The sequence below is a fragment of the Anomaloglossus baeobatrachus genome, chromosome 11, assembly GCF_048569485.1.
Source record: "Anomaloglossus baeobatrachus isolate aAnoBae1 chromosome 11, aAnoBae1.hap1, whole genome shotgun sequence".
NCBI lineage: Eukaryota > Metazoa > Chordata > Amphibia > Anura > Aromobatidae > Anomaloglossus > Anomaloglossus baeobatrachus.
Genome location: NC_134363.1, coordinates 25,846,888 through 25,863,008, shown reverse-complemented (window position 1 = coordinate 25,863,008; position 16,121 = coordinate 25,846,888). Strand labels below are relative to the sequence as shown.

The 16,121-nt window shown below is 44.2% G+C and overlaps 1 protein-coding gene across 1 annotated transcript in view; it reads left to right on the top strand.

Moving 5' to 3' along the window:
• Window positions 1-16,121, top strand: part of LOC142256288 (formyl peptide receptor 2-like) — a 37,383-nt gene that overhangs the window by 10,332 nt on the left and 10,930 nt on the right. The window contains exons 2-3 of the mRNA XM_075327904.1: window positions 11,924-12,038; window positions 13,468-13,572. Coding sequence (XP_075184019.1) covers window positions 13,481-13,572 — 92 coding nt within the window. The 5' untranslated portion in view covers window positions 11,924-12,038; window positions 13,468-13,480. The remainder of the gene's footprint in view (window positions 1-11,923; window positions 12,039-13,467; window positions 13,573-16,121) is intronic.

Genomic DNA, 16,121 nt, shown 5'->3' with positions numbered 1-16,121 from the left:
GTGCACCTGTACGCTGCCACCAACAGGCACACACGTGCGGTTTTAAAAACCAAGCACGGACGCAATAAGAACCTAACAGGTTTTTTTGGGGAGCGACAATTACAGACAAGTCAGACACTATCTGGACTGTTTTACACTGTGTACACCAGCCCCAGATATGATGAAGGCTGGTATACGGTCACCACTAGGAATGGCTATATATACCCTGCCTGCCTGCCTGCCTGTATACTGGTACAATAGTCCTGACAAGGACTCTTCTGGTCACTAGCCTGTATTCAGACCTGGCTATACCCTGCCTGTATATAGCAACAATAGTCCTGAGAAGGACTCTGCTACTGTACTCCGACCTGGCTATACCCTGCCTGCCTGTATACAACTAGAATAGTCCTGAGAAGGACTTTTGGTCACACTGTTTGCAGCCCTGCAACTGAAAAAGCTATAAAGGGCCGCAAAGCTTTCCCTGAATCAGCGACACTCTCCCTGCACTGACTGTCTGGATAGCTGTGAGCAGAGCACAGCGCGCCGGCCGGTATAAAGGCTCGGTCACGCTGTGCAGGCCGGCCAATCACTGCAATTCCACAACTAACAGGGCTGTGGCATTGCAGTGGTCTGCCAGCCAATCCCTGCATGAGGGCTGGCTCTCAAAAGAGCGCCAACATGCAGAAATGAAGACCACGAGTACAGCACGAGTATCGCGAGATTACTCGGTCCCCGCCGAGCAGCCCGAGTACAGCGATACTCGTGCGAGTACCGAGTAGTTACAAGCATGCTCGCTCATCACTAGTGGAGTCCATTATTCTGTATGGAGGGCTATGTGGAGCCCATTATTCTATATGGAGGACTATGTGGGGCCCATTATTCTGTATGGAGGGCTATGTGGAGCCATTATTCTGTATGGAGGGCTATGTGGGGCCCATTATTCTGTATGGAGGGCTATGTGGGGCCCATTATTCTGTATGGAGGACTATGTGGAGCCATTATTCTGTATGGAGGACTATGTGAGGCCCATTATTCTGTATGGAGGACTGTGTGGAGCCCATTATTCTGTATGGAGGGCTATGTGGGGCCCATTATTCTGTATAGAGGACTGTGTGGAGCCCATTATTCTGTATGGAGGACTATGTGAGGCACATTATTATATATGGAGGGCTATGTGGGGCCCATAATTCTGTATGGGGGGCTATGTGGGGCCCATTATTCTGTTTGGAGGGCTATGTGGGGCCCATTATTCTGTATGGAGGACTATGTGGGTCCATTATTCTGTATGGAGGGCTATGTGGGAGCCCATTATTCTGCGTGGAGGGCTATGTGGGGCCCATAATTCTGTATGGAGGACTATGTGAGGCACATTATTATATATGGAGGGCTATGTGGGGCCCATAATTCTGTATGGAGGGCTATGTGGGGCCCATTATTCTGTATGGAGGGCTATGTGGGGCCCATTATTCTGTATGGAGGACTATGTGGGCCCATTATTCTGTATGGAGGGTAGAGTTGAGCGCGGTTCGTGGTTCGTGGTTCTCCAGTTCTAGGCTCGAGTGATTTTTGGGCTGTTCGAGATCGAACTAGAACTCGAGCTTTTTGCTAAAAGCTCGATAGTTCTAGATACGTTCGAGAACGGTTCTAGCAGCAAAAAGCAGGGCTTTTTACAGCTACAGTGAGCAGGAGCCATCGCTGGCAGCCTGCCACAAGCTGGTAACCAAGATAAACATCGGGTATCCAAGCAAAGCGCTTTGGTTAGTAACCCGATGTTTATCTTAGTTACGTGCAGGAAGCCCACACTTCCCCGCTCAGCTCGCTCCGCCCCCTCCTGCCCGCGGCATGTACACATACATACACATACACAAACACACACACACACATCCACCCCCCCCCCCCCCCCCGCCCGCCCGCCCGCCCGCTCGCTCGCTCGCTCGCTCGGCTTACCTGCGGTGATGAAGTCCCGCCATCCCGACCTCAGCGCTGTCACTGTCCTCCATGGCCGCCGCTTGTCACATCACCTCTCGCTTCCGACCCGAGACTGACACTGGCGGTGACGTCACGGACCTCTCGCGAAACTTGATGTGAAGGCGCCGGTCATTGACCTCAGTGACAGGGGCTGTCAGTGTGCTGGAGATCAGCGCAGGTGATGTACCTCACTGACAGCAGCACTTGTCACCCCCCTGCAGTGACCTGGGCTGACCCATTGATGTTAGCTCAGGTCACTGCACTGCTCTCCCAGCCAATGGGGAACATCCTGCTCTTCATTGACTGGGACAGTGTGGATCGTCATGGCAACCCCTTGGATTACACCAGACCTGGATTTGTTTTTCAATCTAATAAATTGGTTAAAGAGGGAATGTTTTGGGGAGTGTTTTTTCAAATAAAAATGTGTTTGTCGTGTATTTTTTTTTTATTACTGACTGGGTTGGTGATGTCGGGTATCTGATAGACGCCTGACCTCACCAACCCCAGGGCTTGATGCCAGGTGACATTACACATCTGGTATTAACCCCAAATATTACCCCGTTTGCCACCGCACCAGGGCGCGGGATGAGCTGGGGCGAAGCACCAGGATTGGCGCATCTAATGGATGCGCCACTTCTGGGGCGGCTGCGGCCTGCTATTTTTAGGCTGGGGAGATTCCAATAACCATGGACCTCCCTAGTCTGAGAATATCAGGCCCCAGCTGTCTGCTTTACCTTGGCTGGTGATCCAATTTTGGGGGACCCCTACGTGTTTTTTTTTTTAATTATTTATTTAATTTAAAATAACAGCGTGGGGTGCCCTCAGTTTTGGATTACCAGCCAAGGTGAGGTTGCCAGCTGTGGTCTGCAGGCTGCAGCCGTCTGCTTTACCCTAGCTGGCTACAAAACTAGGGGGAACCCTATGTCATTTTTTTTTCATTTTTTTGGCTAAATACAAAGCTAAGCACCCCTTAGTGCCACATGAAAGGTACCAAAGGGTGTTCCACTTTTTCTCCATTTTTTTCTCCACTTTCTCTCCACTTTTTCTCCACTTTTTCTCCATTTTTTTCTCCACTTATTCTCCACTTTTTCTCCTCTTATTCTCCACTTTTTCTCCACTTTTTCTCCACTTTTTCTCCTCTTATTCTCCACTTTTTCTCCACTTTTTCTCCACTTTTTCTCCACTTTTTCTCCATTTTTTTCTCCACTTTCTCCACTTTTTCTCCACTTTTTTCTCCACTTTTTCTCCTCCTATGCTCCACTTTTTCTCCTCTTAATCTCCACTTTTTCTCCACTTTTTCTCCACTTTTTCTCCACTTTTTTCTCCACTTTTTCTCCTCTTATGCTCCACTTTTTCTCCACTTTTTCTCCACTTTTTCTCCACTTTTTCTCCACTTTTTCTCCTCTTAATCTCCACTTTTTCTCCTCTTATGCTCCACTTTTTCTCCACTTTTTCTCCACTTTTTCTCCACGTTTTCTCCACTTTTTTTCTCCACTTTTTCTCCTCTTATGCTCCACTTTTTCTCCACTTTTTCTCCACTTTTTCTCCACTTTTTCTCCACGTTTTCTCCACGTTTTCTCCACTTTTTTCTCCACTTTTTCTCCTCTTATGCTCCACTTTTTCTCCACTTTTTCTCCACTTTTTCTCCTCTTAATCTCCACTTTTTCTCCACTTTTTCTCCACTTTTTCTCCACTTTTTCTCCACTTTTTCTCCACTTTTTTCTCCACTTTTTCTCCACTTTTTCTCCTCTTATGCTCCACTTTTTCTCCACTTTTTCTCCACTTTTTCTCCACTTTTTCTCCTCTTATGCTCCACTTTTTCTCCACTTTTTCTCCACTTTTTCTCCTCTTATGCTCCACTTTTTCTCCACTTTTTCTCCACTTTTTTCTCCACTTTTTCTCCTCTTATGCTCCACTTTTTCTCCACTTTTTCTCCACTTTTTCTCCACTTTTTCTCCTCTTATGCTCCACTTTTTCTCCACTTTTTCTCCACTTTTTCTCCATTTTTTTCTCCACTTATTCTCCACTTTTTCTCCTCTTATTCTCCACTTTTTCTCCACTTTTTTTCCACTTTTTCTCCTCTTATTCTCCACTTTTTCTCCACTTTTTCTCCACTTTTTCTCCATTTTTTTCTCCACTTTCTCCACTTTTTCTCCACTTTTTTCTCCACTTTTTCTCCTCTTATGCTCCACTTTTTCTCCTCTTAATCTCCACTTTTTCTCCACTTTTTCTCCACTTTTTCTCCACTTTTTCTCCACTTTTTCTCCTCTTAATCTCCACTTTTTCTCCTCTTATGCTCCACTTTTTCTCCACTTTTTCTCCACTTTTTCTCCATTTTTTTCTCCTTATTCTCCACTTTTTCTCCTCTTATTCTCCACTTTTTCTCCACTTTTTCTCCACTTTTTCTCCTCTTATTCTCCACTTTTTCTCCACTTTTTCTCCACTTTTTCTCCATTTTTTTCTCCACTTTCTCCACTTTTTCTCCACTTTTTTCTCCACTTTTTCTCCTCTTATGCTCCACTTTTTCTCCTCTTAATCTCCACTTTTTCTCCACTTTTTCTCCACTTTTTCTCCACTTTTTCTCCTCTTAATCTCCACTTTTTCTCCTCTTATGCTCCACTTTTTCTCCACTTTTTCTCCACTTTTTCTCCACGTTTTCTCCACTTTTTTCTCCACTTTTTCTCCTCTTATGCTCCACTTTTTCTCCACTTTTTCTCCACTTTTTCTCCACTTTTTCTCCACGTTTTCTCCACGTTTTCTCCACTTTTTTCTCCACTTTTTCTCCTCTTATGCTCCACTCTTTCTCCACTTTTTCTCCACTTTTTCTCCTCTTAATCTCCACTTTTTCTCCACTTTTTCTCCACTTTTTCTCCACTTTTTCTCCACTTTTTTCTCCACTTTTTCTCCACTTTTTCTCCTCTTATGCTCCACTTTTTCTCCACTTTTTCTCCACTTTTTCTCCTCTTATGCTCCACTTTTTCTCCACTTTTTCTCCACTTTTTCTCCTCTTATGCTCCACTTTTTCTCCACTTTTTCTCCACTTTTTTCTCCACTTTTTCTCCTCTTATGCTCCACTTTTTCTCCACTTTTTCTCCACTTTTTCTCCACTTTTTCTCCTCTTATGCTCCACTTTTTCTCCACTTTTTCTCCACTTTTTCTCCATTTTTTTCTCCACTTATTCTCCACTTTTTCTCCTCTTATTCTCCACTTTTTCTCCACTTTTTCTCCACTTTTTCTCCACTTTTTCTCCACGTTTTCTCCACTTTTTTCTCCACTTTTTCTCCTCTTATGCTCCACTTTTTCTCCACTTTTTCTCCACTTTTCTCCACTTTTTCTCCACTTTTTCTCCACTTTTTTCTCCACTTTTTCTCCACTTTTTCTCCTCTTATGCTCCACTTTTTCTCCACTTTTTCTCCACTTTTTCTCCACTTTTTCTCCTCTTATGCTCCACTTTTTCTCCACTTTTTCTCCACTTTTTCTCCTCTTATGCTCCACTTTTTCTCCACTTTTTCTCCACTTTTTTCTCCACTTTTTCTCCTCTTATGCTCCACTTTTTCTCCACTTTTTCTCCACTTTTTCTCCACTTTTTCTCCACGTTTTCTCCACGTTTTCTCCACTTTTTTCTCCACTTTTTCTCCTCTTAATCTCCACTTTTTCTCCACTTTTTCTCCACTTTTCTCCACTTTTTCTCCACTTTTTCTCCACTTTTTTCTCCACTTTTTCTCCACTTTTTCTCCTCTTATGCTCCACTTTTTCTCCACTTTTTCTCCACTTTTTCTCCACTTTTTCTCCTCTTATGCTCCACTTTTTCTCCACTTTTTCTCCACTTTTTCTCCTCTTATGCTCCACTTTTTCTCCACTTTTTCTCCACTTTTTTCTCCACTTTTTCTCCTCTTATGCTCCACTTTTTCTCCACTTTTTCTCCACTTTTTCTCCACTTTTTCTCCTCTTATGCTCCACTTTTTCTCCACTTTTTCTCCACTTTTTCTCCATTTTTTTCTCTACTTATTCTCCACTTTTTCTCCTCTTATTCTCCACTTTTTCTCCACTTTTTCTCCACTTTTTCTCCTCTTATTCTCCACTTTTTCTCCACTTTTTCTCCACTTTTTCTCCATTTTTTTCTCCACTTTCTCCACTTTTTCTCCACTTTTTTCTCCACTTTTTCTCCTCTTATGCTCCACTTTTTCTCCTCTTAATCTCCACTTTTTCTCCACTTTTTCTCCACTTTTTCTCCACTTTTTTCTCCACTTTTTCTCCTCTTATGCTCCACTTTTTCTCCACTTTTTCTCCACTTTTTCTCCTCTTAATCTCCACTTTTTCTCCTCTTATGCTCCACTTTTTCTCCACTTTTTCTCCACTTTTTCTCCACTTTTTCTCCTCTTATGCTCCACTTTTTCTCCACTTTTTCTCCTCTTAATCTCCACTTTTTCTCCTCTTATGCTCCACTTTTTCTCCACTTTTTCTCCACTTTTTCTCCACTTTTTCTCCTCTTATGCTCCACTTTTTCTCCACTTTTTCTCCTCTTATGCTCCACTTTTTCTCCACTTTTTTCTCCACTTTTTCTCCTCTTATGCTCCACTTTTTCTCCACTTTTTCTCCATTTATGCTCCACTTTTTTTCCACTTTTTCTCCACTTTTTTCTCCACTTTTTCTCCTCTTAATCTCCACTTTTTCTCCACTTTTTCTCCACTTTTTCTCCACTTTTTCTCCACTTTTTTCTCCACTTTTTCTCCACTTTTTCTCCTCTTATGTTCCACTTATTCTCCACTTTTTCTCCACTTTTTCTCTACTTTTTCTATGGTCGGTCTACCCATTAGCTCTGCCATGCATAGTGTAGCTCTACACCTACTGCACATGTTACTTTATGATTGACATCTCTTTCGTACCAGAGCTGTCTAAGTCTACTCTGACCCCATATTTGTCATTACTATATTGTCCTTGTACTGTATTATGACATTTGTATCATGTGTTTCATTTCTTGCTGTGTTGCAATTTTTTTGCTGCATCCCAATTGTACCTCTACATTGTTCGAGTTTATGTTATTGTTCTCTCACTCTTATGTGATACTGATTATTGTCATTTTTCATGATTACATGCAGATAAGTCCAATCTGACGAAGGCTCAGGCCGAAACGTCATTTGTAACTTGTTTTGGACAAAAACATATATGCTTATGAAAAAATTTTTTTCTTAATACGGACCAATAAAGAGTGATTTTGCATTACTATCCGTTGTGACTTACTGACTTAGTCTGGGAGATTTAGAGTGCCGAGGTTACTCACTAATTTTATCTATTATTACCTCTGAGCACCTATATACCAGTGAGCAGACCTGATTAGGCATGCCCTTACCTCATGAGCAGGGCATTGCAGCTTTGGTAGCAACCATTACGACATGGACTCTGCTGCTGTGGACCCGGGGAGAGTGAGTGCAGATTCATTGCACCCACACTCCTCACATGAAGGGTCCGCACTCCTAGAAAATGGGGGATACGTTCCCTGAGTGTCTCCCCCCCATATTCTAGACGGTCCAGAGTCGTCGTGGGACCCCTTTATTTTTTTTCTTACAATAAATTGGTGAAAGAGGAAATGTTTTGGGGACTGTTTTTTCAAATAAATTTCTTTTGTCGATTTTTTGTTTTTGTTAGTACTGACAGTTTATGATGTTGGGTATCTAATAGACGCCATGACATCACAAACTGCTGGGCTTGATCTCAGGTGACTTTACAGCTAGTATCAACCCGATTTATTACCCCGTTTGCCACTGCACCAGGGCACGGGATGAGCTGGGGTGAAGCGCCAGGATTTGCGCATCTAGTGGATGCGCCACGTCTGGGGTGCCTGCGGCCTGCTATTTTTAGGCTGTGAAGGCCCAATAACTATGGACCTTCCCACCCTGAGAATACCAGACCACAGCTGTCCGCTTTACCTTGGCTGGTGATCCAATTTGGGGGGTCCCCTACTTTTATTGTGTAATTATTAATATTTATAAAATAATTATAAAAAAGAGCCTGAGGGGACCTCCACATTGGATCCCCAACCACGGTAAAGCTGCCAGCTGTGGTTTTCAGGCTACAGCCGTCTGCTTTACCCTAGCTGGCTATCAAAAATGGGGGGACCCAACGTAATTTTTTTTTTTAACTATTTTTTAAATAAAAAAAATTAATGGGCTTCCCTGTATTTTGATTGCCAACCAAGGTAACGGCAGGCAGATGGGGGTGGCAACCCATAGCTGTCTGCTTTATCTGCGCTGAGAATCAAAAATACCGCGGAGCGCTACGTCATTTTTTTAAAGATTTATTTTTACAGCACTGTGATGTCCAGCAATCAAAATACAGGGAAGCCCATTTTATTTTTAGTTATTTAAATAAATAATTAAAAAAAATATATGTTAGCTCCCACTGCATTTTTTGTATTGCTAGCTAAGGGTAATCCAAGCAGCTACTGGCTGCTAACCCCCACTGCTTGGTGTTACCTTCACTGGCAATGGAAAATCCAGGGAAGCATTTTTTTTTTTTTTTGCCAAAAAGCTACAAAAAAAGGACGTGAGCTTCGCCATATTTTTGTATGCTAGCCAGGTATAGCAGGCAGGTGCTGGAAGAGTTGGATACAGCGCCAGAAGATGGCGCTTCTATGAAAATGCCATTTTCTGAGGTGGCTGCAGACTGCAATTCGCAGCAGTGGGGCCCAGAAAGCTCAGGCCAACCGGTGGTGCGGATTCCAATCCCAGCTGCCTAGTTGTACCTGGCTGGACACAAAAATGGGGCAAAGCCTACGTCATTTGTTTTCTAATTATTTCATGAAATTCATGAAATAATAAAAAAAGGGCTTCCCTTTATTTTTGGTTCCCAGCCGGGTACAAATAGGCAACTGGGGGTTGGGGGCAGCCGTACCTGCCTGCTGTACCTGGCTAGCATACAAAAATATGGCGAAGCCACATAATTTTTTCAGGGGGCAAAAAACTTCTGCATACAGTCCTGGATGGAGTATGCTGAGCCTTGTAGTTCTGCAGCTGCTGTCTGTCTGTATGGAGAAGAGCAGACAGCAGCTGCAGAACTACAAGGCTCAGCATACTCCATCCAGGACTGTATGCAGAAGTTTTTTGCCCACCAAAAAAATGACGTGGGCTTCGCCATATTTTTGTATGCTAGCCAGGTACAGCTGGCAGCCACGGGCTGCCTCCAACCCCCAGTTGCCTATTTGTACCCGGCTGGGAACCAAAAATATAGGGAAGCCCGTTTTTTTAATTATTTCACTTATTTCATGAAATAATTAAAAAACAAATGACGTGGGCTTCGCCCTATTTTTGTGTCCAGCCGGGTACAACTAGGCAGCTGGGGATTGGAATCCGCAGCACAGGTTAGCCCGAGGTTTGTGGGCGCCTCTGCTGCGGATTTCAGTCCGCAGCCGTCCCAGAAAATGGCGCTCTCATAGAAGCGCCATCATCTGGCGCTGTATCCAACTCTTCCAACAGCCCTGGAGCCGGGTGGCTTGTTGGGTAATCATGAGTTAATACTGGCTTTGTTTTACCAGCCAGTATTAAGCCAGAGATTCTTAATGTCAGGCACGTTTGACCCGGCCATTAAGAATCTCCAATAAAGGGTTAAAAAAAGACACCACACAGAGAAAAAATACTTTAATAGAAATAAATACACAGACACATTAGAGACTCCATCTTTATTACCCCTGTCAGCCCTCCACGATCCTGCTCTTCTGTCTTCTTTCTTTCTAGTGTAGTAGTAGTGACGATTGTAGTGAGGGGCATCACTTGGGGCTGGGGAACCTCCATCCTAACTACAATGCTCACTACAATCGGGAAGCAGCGTGCAGCCTTCACTCCGTGAGTGATCAGTGCTGGCTGCTAGCGGTACCGCTGACAGACGCGTTACCATAGCAACGGTGCTCCCGGAGCCGCGGTTAGCGGTGACGTCACCGCTAACTGCGTTGCTATGGCAACGGTGATCTCCGTTAATGACCGGCTGTGTCAGCCGGTCCCTAACGGAACGGGGAGTCGACCGTGTGCTAGAGCATGTCGCCGGTACACGGCGATACACATATGTGCACCGTGTACCGGAGAGATGCACTCGCAGGTCCTACATGACGTGTCATAGTCATGTGACCAGTCTGTAGCCAATGAGATAATAGCCACGTGACTGGTCACATGGCTATTTTGACGTCACGATAGGTCCTGCTTCTCTGCTGGCAGTGCCGGTCACCGGGAGGATTCAGCGATCATCGGATGGAATAGCGGCAGGAGACAGAGTGCAGAAGGGATCGCGAGGACCGGTAAGTGTTATGGCAATGTTTATTAACTGTTTGTGTACATTTATCATGCATTTTTATGTGTTTGTGATTGCCTCCCATTCTAGCCTATACGTTCGAGTTCGGTTCGTCGAACGTTCGACGAACCGAACTCGAACGGGACCCCCGTTCGGCGAACCGGCCTCGAGCCGAACCGGGACCGGTTCGCTCATCTCTAATGGAGGGCTATGTGGGAGCCCATTTTTCTGTATGGAGGGCTATGTGGAGCCCATTATTCTGTATGGAGGACTATGTGGGCCCATTATTCTGTATGGAGGGCTATGTGGGAGCCCATTATTCTCTATGGAGGGCTATGTGGGGACAATTTTTCTGTATGGAGGACTATGTGGGGCCCATTATTCTGTATGGAGGGCTATATGGAGCCAATTATTCCGTATGGAGGGTTATGTGGGGCCCATTATTCTGTATGGAGGACTATGTGGTGCCATTTTTTTGTATGGAGGTCTATGGGAGGCCCATTATTCTGTATGGAGGGCTATGTGGGGCCCATTATTCTGTATGGAGGGCTATGTGGGGTCCATTATTCTGTATGGAGGGCTATATGGGGCCCATTATTCTGTATGGAGGGTTATGTGGGGCTCATTATACTGTATGGAGGGCTATGTGGGGCCCATTATTCTGTATGGAGGACTATGTGGGCCCATTATTCTGTATGGAGGGCTATGTGGGAGCCCATTATTCTGTATGGAGGGCTATGTGGGGACAATTTTTCTGTATGGAGGACTATGTGGGGCCCATTATTCTGTATGGAGGGCTATATGGAGCCAATTATTCCGTATGGAGGGTTATGTGGGGCCCATTATTCTGTATGGAGGACTATGTGGTGCCATTTTTCTGTATGGAGGTCTATGGGAGGCCCATTATTCTGTATGGAGGGCTATGTGGGGCCCATTATTCTGTATGGAGGGCTATGTGGGGTCCATTATTCTGTATGGAGGGCTATATGGGGCCCATTATTCTGTATGGAGGGTTATGTGGGGCTCATTATACTGTATGGAGGGCTATGTGGGGCCCATTATTCTGTATTGAGGGCTATATGGAGCCCATTATTCTGTATGGAGGGTTATGTGGGGCTCATTATACTGTATGGAGGGCTATGTGGGGCCCATTATTCTGTATGGAGGGCTATATGGAGCCCATTATTCTGTATGGAGGGTTATGTGGGGCTCATTATACTGTATGGAGGGCTATGTGGGGCCCATTATTCTGTATGGAAGGCTATGTGGGGCCCATTATTCTGTATGGAGGGCTATGTGGTGCCATTATTTTGTATGGAGGTCTATGTGAGGCACATTATTCTGTATGGAGGACTATGTGGTGCCATTATTTTGTATGGAGGTCTATGTGGGGCCCATAATTCTGTATGGAGGAGTATGGTGGACACATTATTATGTATTGAGGGCTATGTGCTTTTGCACTGCGGTTTTCCAGCCAAGAGATTCAGAGATGGTTCAGAAATTTCTGAAACCAAATACTCAACGTGTGCACAAAACCTTAGTGTGAATATAGCCAAAAAGGTGGAGCATGTAGTTTTCCTCTCTAATTAAATTTGCCTTAAAAGCATGTTTTTACAAAAAAAAGAATCTTTCTTAATATTTTATACATGAAAATCCATTTTACGGTCGGTTTTGTAAGTTTTCTTGTCTGTCGTTACAGGGGTGTAATACTCTGACAACATTGTCTTCAGCAGCGACTTAGGAGTCACACATGTGTCCGGGCGTCTTCCCCGAGACGAGCACCTGACCATTTTAGTTCTCGCTCATCACTGGAAGTAAGAAACTTCACAACAGAAATGTATGTTTTTATCAGCGGTGGGATCCAACTTTCCTTGGAGACATATTTGTGGCAAATTGTCCCTGCACTGCCTTAAAACATAATAAAATATGCCAATATTTCTGGATACTCTCAGTCACCAAGAACTATACAGCGTGCAGGTCATCTTACTTCAGCCGACTTTATATAAATATAAATTCCTCACTATTGTAAAGTGGAGACAAATGTGATTAAAGAGAGTATATTACAATATTTCCTAGTCGTCATCCTCTGCCGTTTCCAGCGCTGCTCCAGTCTACTCCACCATCATGTGACCGCAGTTCTGTCCTGCCGGATCACTCAGCATCTTCTGTGTGGAGTGGAGGGCACTTTTTCATTCTTAAGGGGGCTTTACACTCTGCGATATCGGTAACGATTTATCGTCGGGGTCACGGTGTTTGTGACGCACATCCGGAGCCGTTAGCGACATCGCAGTGTGTAACACGTATGAGTGACCTTAAACGATCGCAAAAGAGACTAAAATCGTTGGTTTTGGAGAGGTCATCCAAAGACCATAAATCGTTGTCTCATACGTAGGGATGTTGTTCCTCGTTCCTGCAGCAGCACACATCGCTATGTGTGACACCGCAGGAACAATGAACATCTCCTTACCTGCATCCACCGGCAATGCGGAAGGAAGACGGTGGGCGGGATGTTATGTCCCGCTCATCTCCGCCCCTCCGCTTCTATTGGCTGGCCGCTTAGTGACGCCGCAGTGACGTCGCTATGACGCCAAACGCATCTCCCCCTTGAGGGAGGGATTGTTCGGCGGTCACAGCGACGTCACTGACAAAGTATGTGCGTGTGACGCTGCCATAGCGATAATGTTCGCTATGGCAGCAATCATGTTGTCAAATCATGTCATCATTGTCGTACATACGACGGGGGCAGAAGCTATCGCGCTCGACATTGCTAGCAAATGCTAGCAATGTCGCAGCTTGTAAAGCACCCTTTAGTCTGTGAGAATTAGAATTTCCCCCTCTGTTACCAATCAGTAATATGTGTAGAGGGTATTACAATACTTACCAGTCGTCATCCTCTGCCGTTTCCAGCGCTGCTCCAGTCTACTCCACCATCATGTGACCGCAGTTCTGTCCTGCCGGATCACTCAGCGTCTTCTGTGTGGAGCGGAGGGCACTTTTTCAGTCTTAGTTTATGAGACTTAGAACAGCAAAAGATGGAGACTGGTGAGTAATGTAATACAGGCTCTACACACATTACTGATTACTGACAGAGGGGACAGTAAAATAAAAAAAAATGCACCCGTGGTCTTTTAATTAATCAACATGACTTCTAATACACAGACAGGATGATAAAATAGTCTGCTGTATAATTATTAATTTTTTTATTATTGTTATTATTATTATTATTATTTATTTGTTTTCTAGGTAAATCGTCAGAATGGCATCTGGTGATGATTATTATGATTATGATTATTATTATGATGATGATAATGTGACCACATCTAATTCAACTCTGTACAACAATGACCGGTAAGTTTATATTTCTTCATTTCTCTGAGATATCAGTGCAGACTCCATTCTCATCTATATCCGAGCCTCCGCCCCGATTACATCAATATTCATAGGGATAAATCAGCTCTACCTGCAGCGCCATTATTCCTACCACAATGATGGAAACTCTGGATAACCCATCAAACTCCTCCACACGTCAGTGTCGTCCATCAGGCGTCAGTGGTGTCTGTAGAGCAGAGGATTCAGTTGTGTATTGTGGCTCTTGTGTAGAAGGTGTCCTTTAACCAGTTATGTCATGCATCCTGCGTGTTATATTAACTATTGATGCGTATGTTAATATGTTGTGCTGCTAGCTGGTTGCAGGTTCCGGTACACAGTAGAGCGGGACTGTTAGCAATAACCCGACCTGGTGGTTGGGCTGAGATAGCGGCAGGATGAAAGAGTAAAGGCAGCGTCACATGCGCCAATATATCGTTCGATCGCAAGAGCGATCGCACCCGCCCCCATCGTTTGTGCGTCACGGGCAATTAGTTGCCCATGGCACACAAAGTCGTTAACCCCCTGTCACACATACTTACCTCCCTAACGACGTGGCTATGGGCGGCGAACATCCTCTTCCTGAAGGGGGAGGGACGTTGGGCGTCACAGCGACGTCACACAGCGGCCACTCAATAGAAGCGGAGGGGCGGAGATGCGCGGGACATAACATTCTGCCCACCTCCTTCCTTCCGCATTGCCGGCGGGACACAGGTAAGCTGTGTTCGTTGTTCCCGGAGTGTCACATGTAGCGATGTGTGCTGCCTCAGGAATGATAAACAACCGGCGCACAGAAGGAGGAATGACATTATGAAAATGAACGACGTGTCGAGCAATGATAAGGTGAGTATTTTTGCTCCTTAACAGTCGTTCGGAGGTGTCACACGGTACAATATCTCTAACGATTCCGGATGTGCGTCACAAACTCCGTAACCCCGCCGACATATCGTTAGATATATCGTAGCATGTGACGGGGCCTTTAGGGTTAAAGAGGAAGTGACAAATGCGGTAAAGAGGATGGTTTGGAGGTCTCAAGAGAAGCCAGTTTAGAATAGAGTTCAAGTGTTAGAAGACATGGACTCAGTGCTAGGGCAGGTCAGGGAACCCTGACGTAACCATGAGAGATCTAGAGCCTACGGCTCACCCTGGCGGGCTTGGAAAGTTGCCCAGCTAAAGAGCCACTGGGGCCCAGAATCAGACAAAAGTGAATGGAATATAGGGAAGGAGACACAGACCCCGCAGCTTGAGGACAAGATCCAAGATAGCAGAGGGGGACAGGTCAAGAAGTAGTACCACACCCTGAGAGAAAGGAAGGCCATGTCTGTCATAACGGTGTGAGTACTTTATAGTTGGCACTGGTGAGCTCTGGTGTTGCGTATGTGTCGTTCCGACACCTTACTACACCTGTATTATAACACAGATGTGATCAGAGCCGGACATAAACTTCCTCACTGCATTCAGTTATTGTCAAGACAGAGGCTTCACCAGTCTTAGGGTCCAACTCCTTACGAATCAGAAAAAAATGTGAAATCTCATACACATAATTCCTTTTTTTCCTGTCTGAAATGGAATAATGCTGCATTTTTTAAAGAAGAAGCATCTAAATTCTTTCAGCGTTTTGTAGCATTTTTTCACCATTGGAAGCAATTAAAGTGCAAAACACAGCAAAAATGCTACGTGTGAACATAGCCTAGGGGCTGGAGAAGACAATTTTTCTCTCTTGTTAAATTTGCCTTATATACAAGTCATTATACAGTATTACCCAAACTCAGCCATATGTAAACAGCCAATGAACAAAGTCAGAGAATATAAAAACATTTTTTATTAATATACATTAAAAAAATATATAAAAATCAGCAAAAGGGGTTTAGTAATGAATAAGTTATACAGGGTCACGGACAGAAGTAATTGCAGTGAAAACTTCATATTCTTACATATTTGGTCACAATAAAACATGGATTATACTAATTATGTTGGACATTCGCTATATCACAGACAAGAAAAGAGCAAGAAACAGAGGCGAACACAGTCCCAATTCCTATTACAAGGCATTTATTACAAAAATTTGTACATATATAGATCTTTAAGGAACCAGAGATGGAGGCACAACAATAAAAGTCAATAAACGACAAAATTAAGCATACAATCACGCAGTACCTGCTGAATATCTGCCAAAGATCAAACAGCTATATTATAAATGGCATAGGCTTATTATATGTCACATCAGCACATATAAGGCTGTGTAATCCAGTCCCACAGGGCAATTGTCCAGACAAAAATCGACTATATTGGCCTCAATTTATTATTTATACAAACACCATATATAGCCTACACAAACCCCAGCAGTAATTTTAATAATAGCTGGGCATTATATGTATCTCTTTTTATATTTACTGTATGTGCAACAATTGCCCTGTGTACTGGGGACACAAGAATCAGTATCCATTTAGCCAATGGGCTAAGAACACCCAACGTTTGATAAGATTACGGCAAGTGTAAATAAAAGCCCATGCCGTTGATCATATACAGTC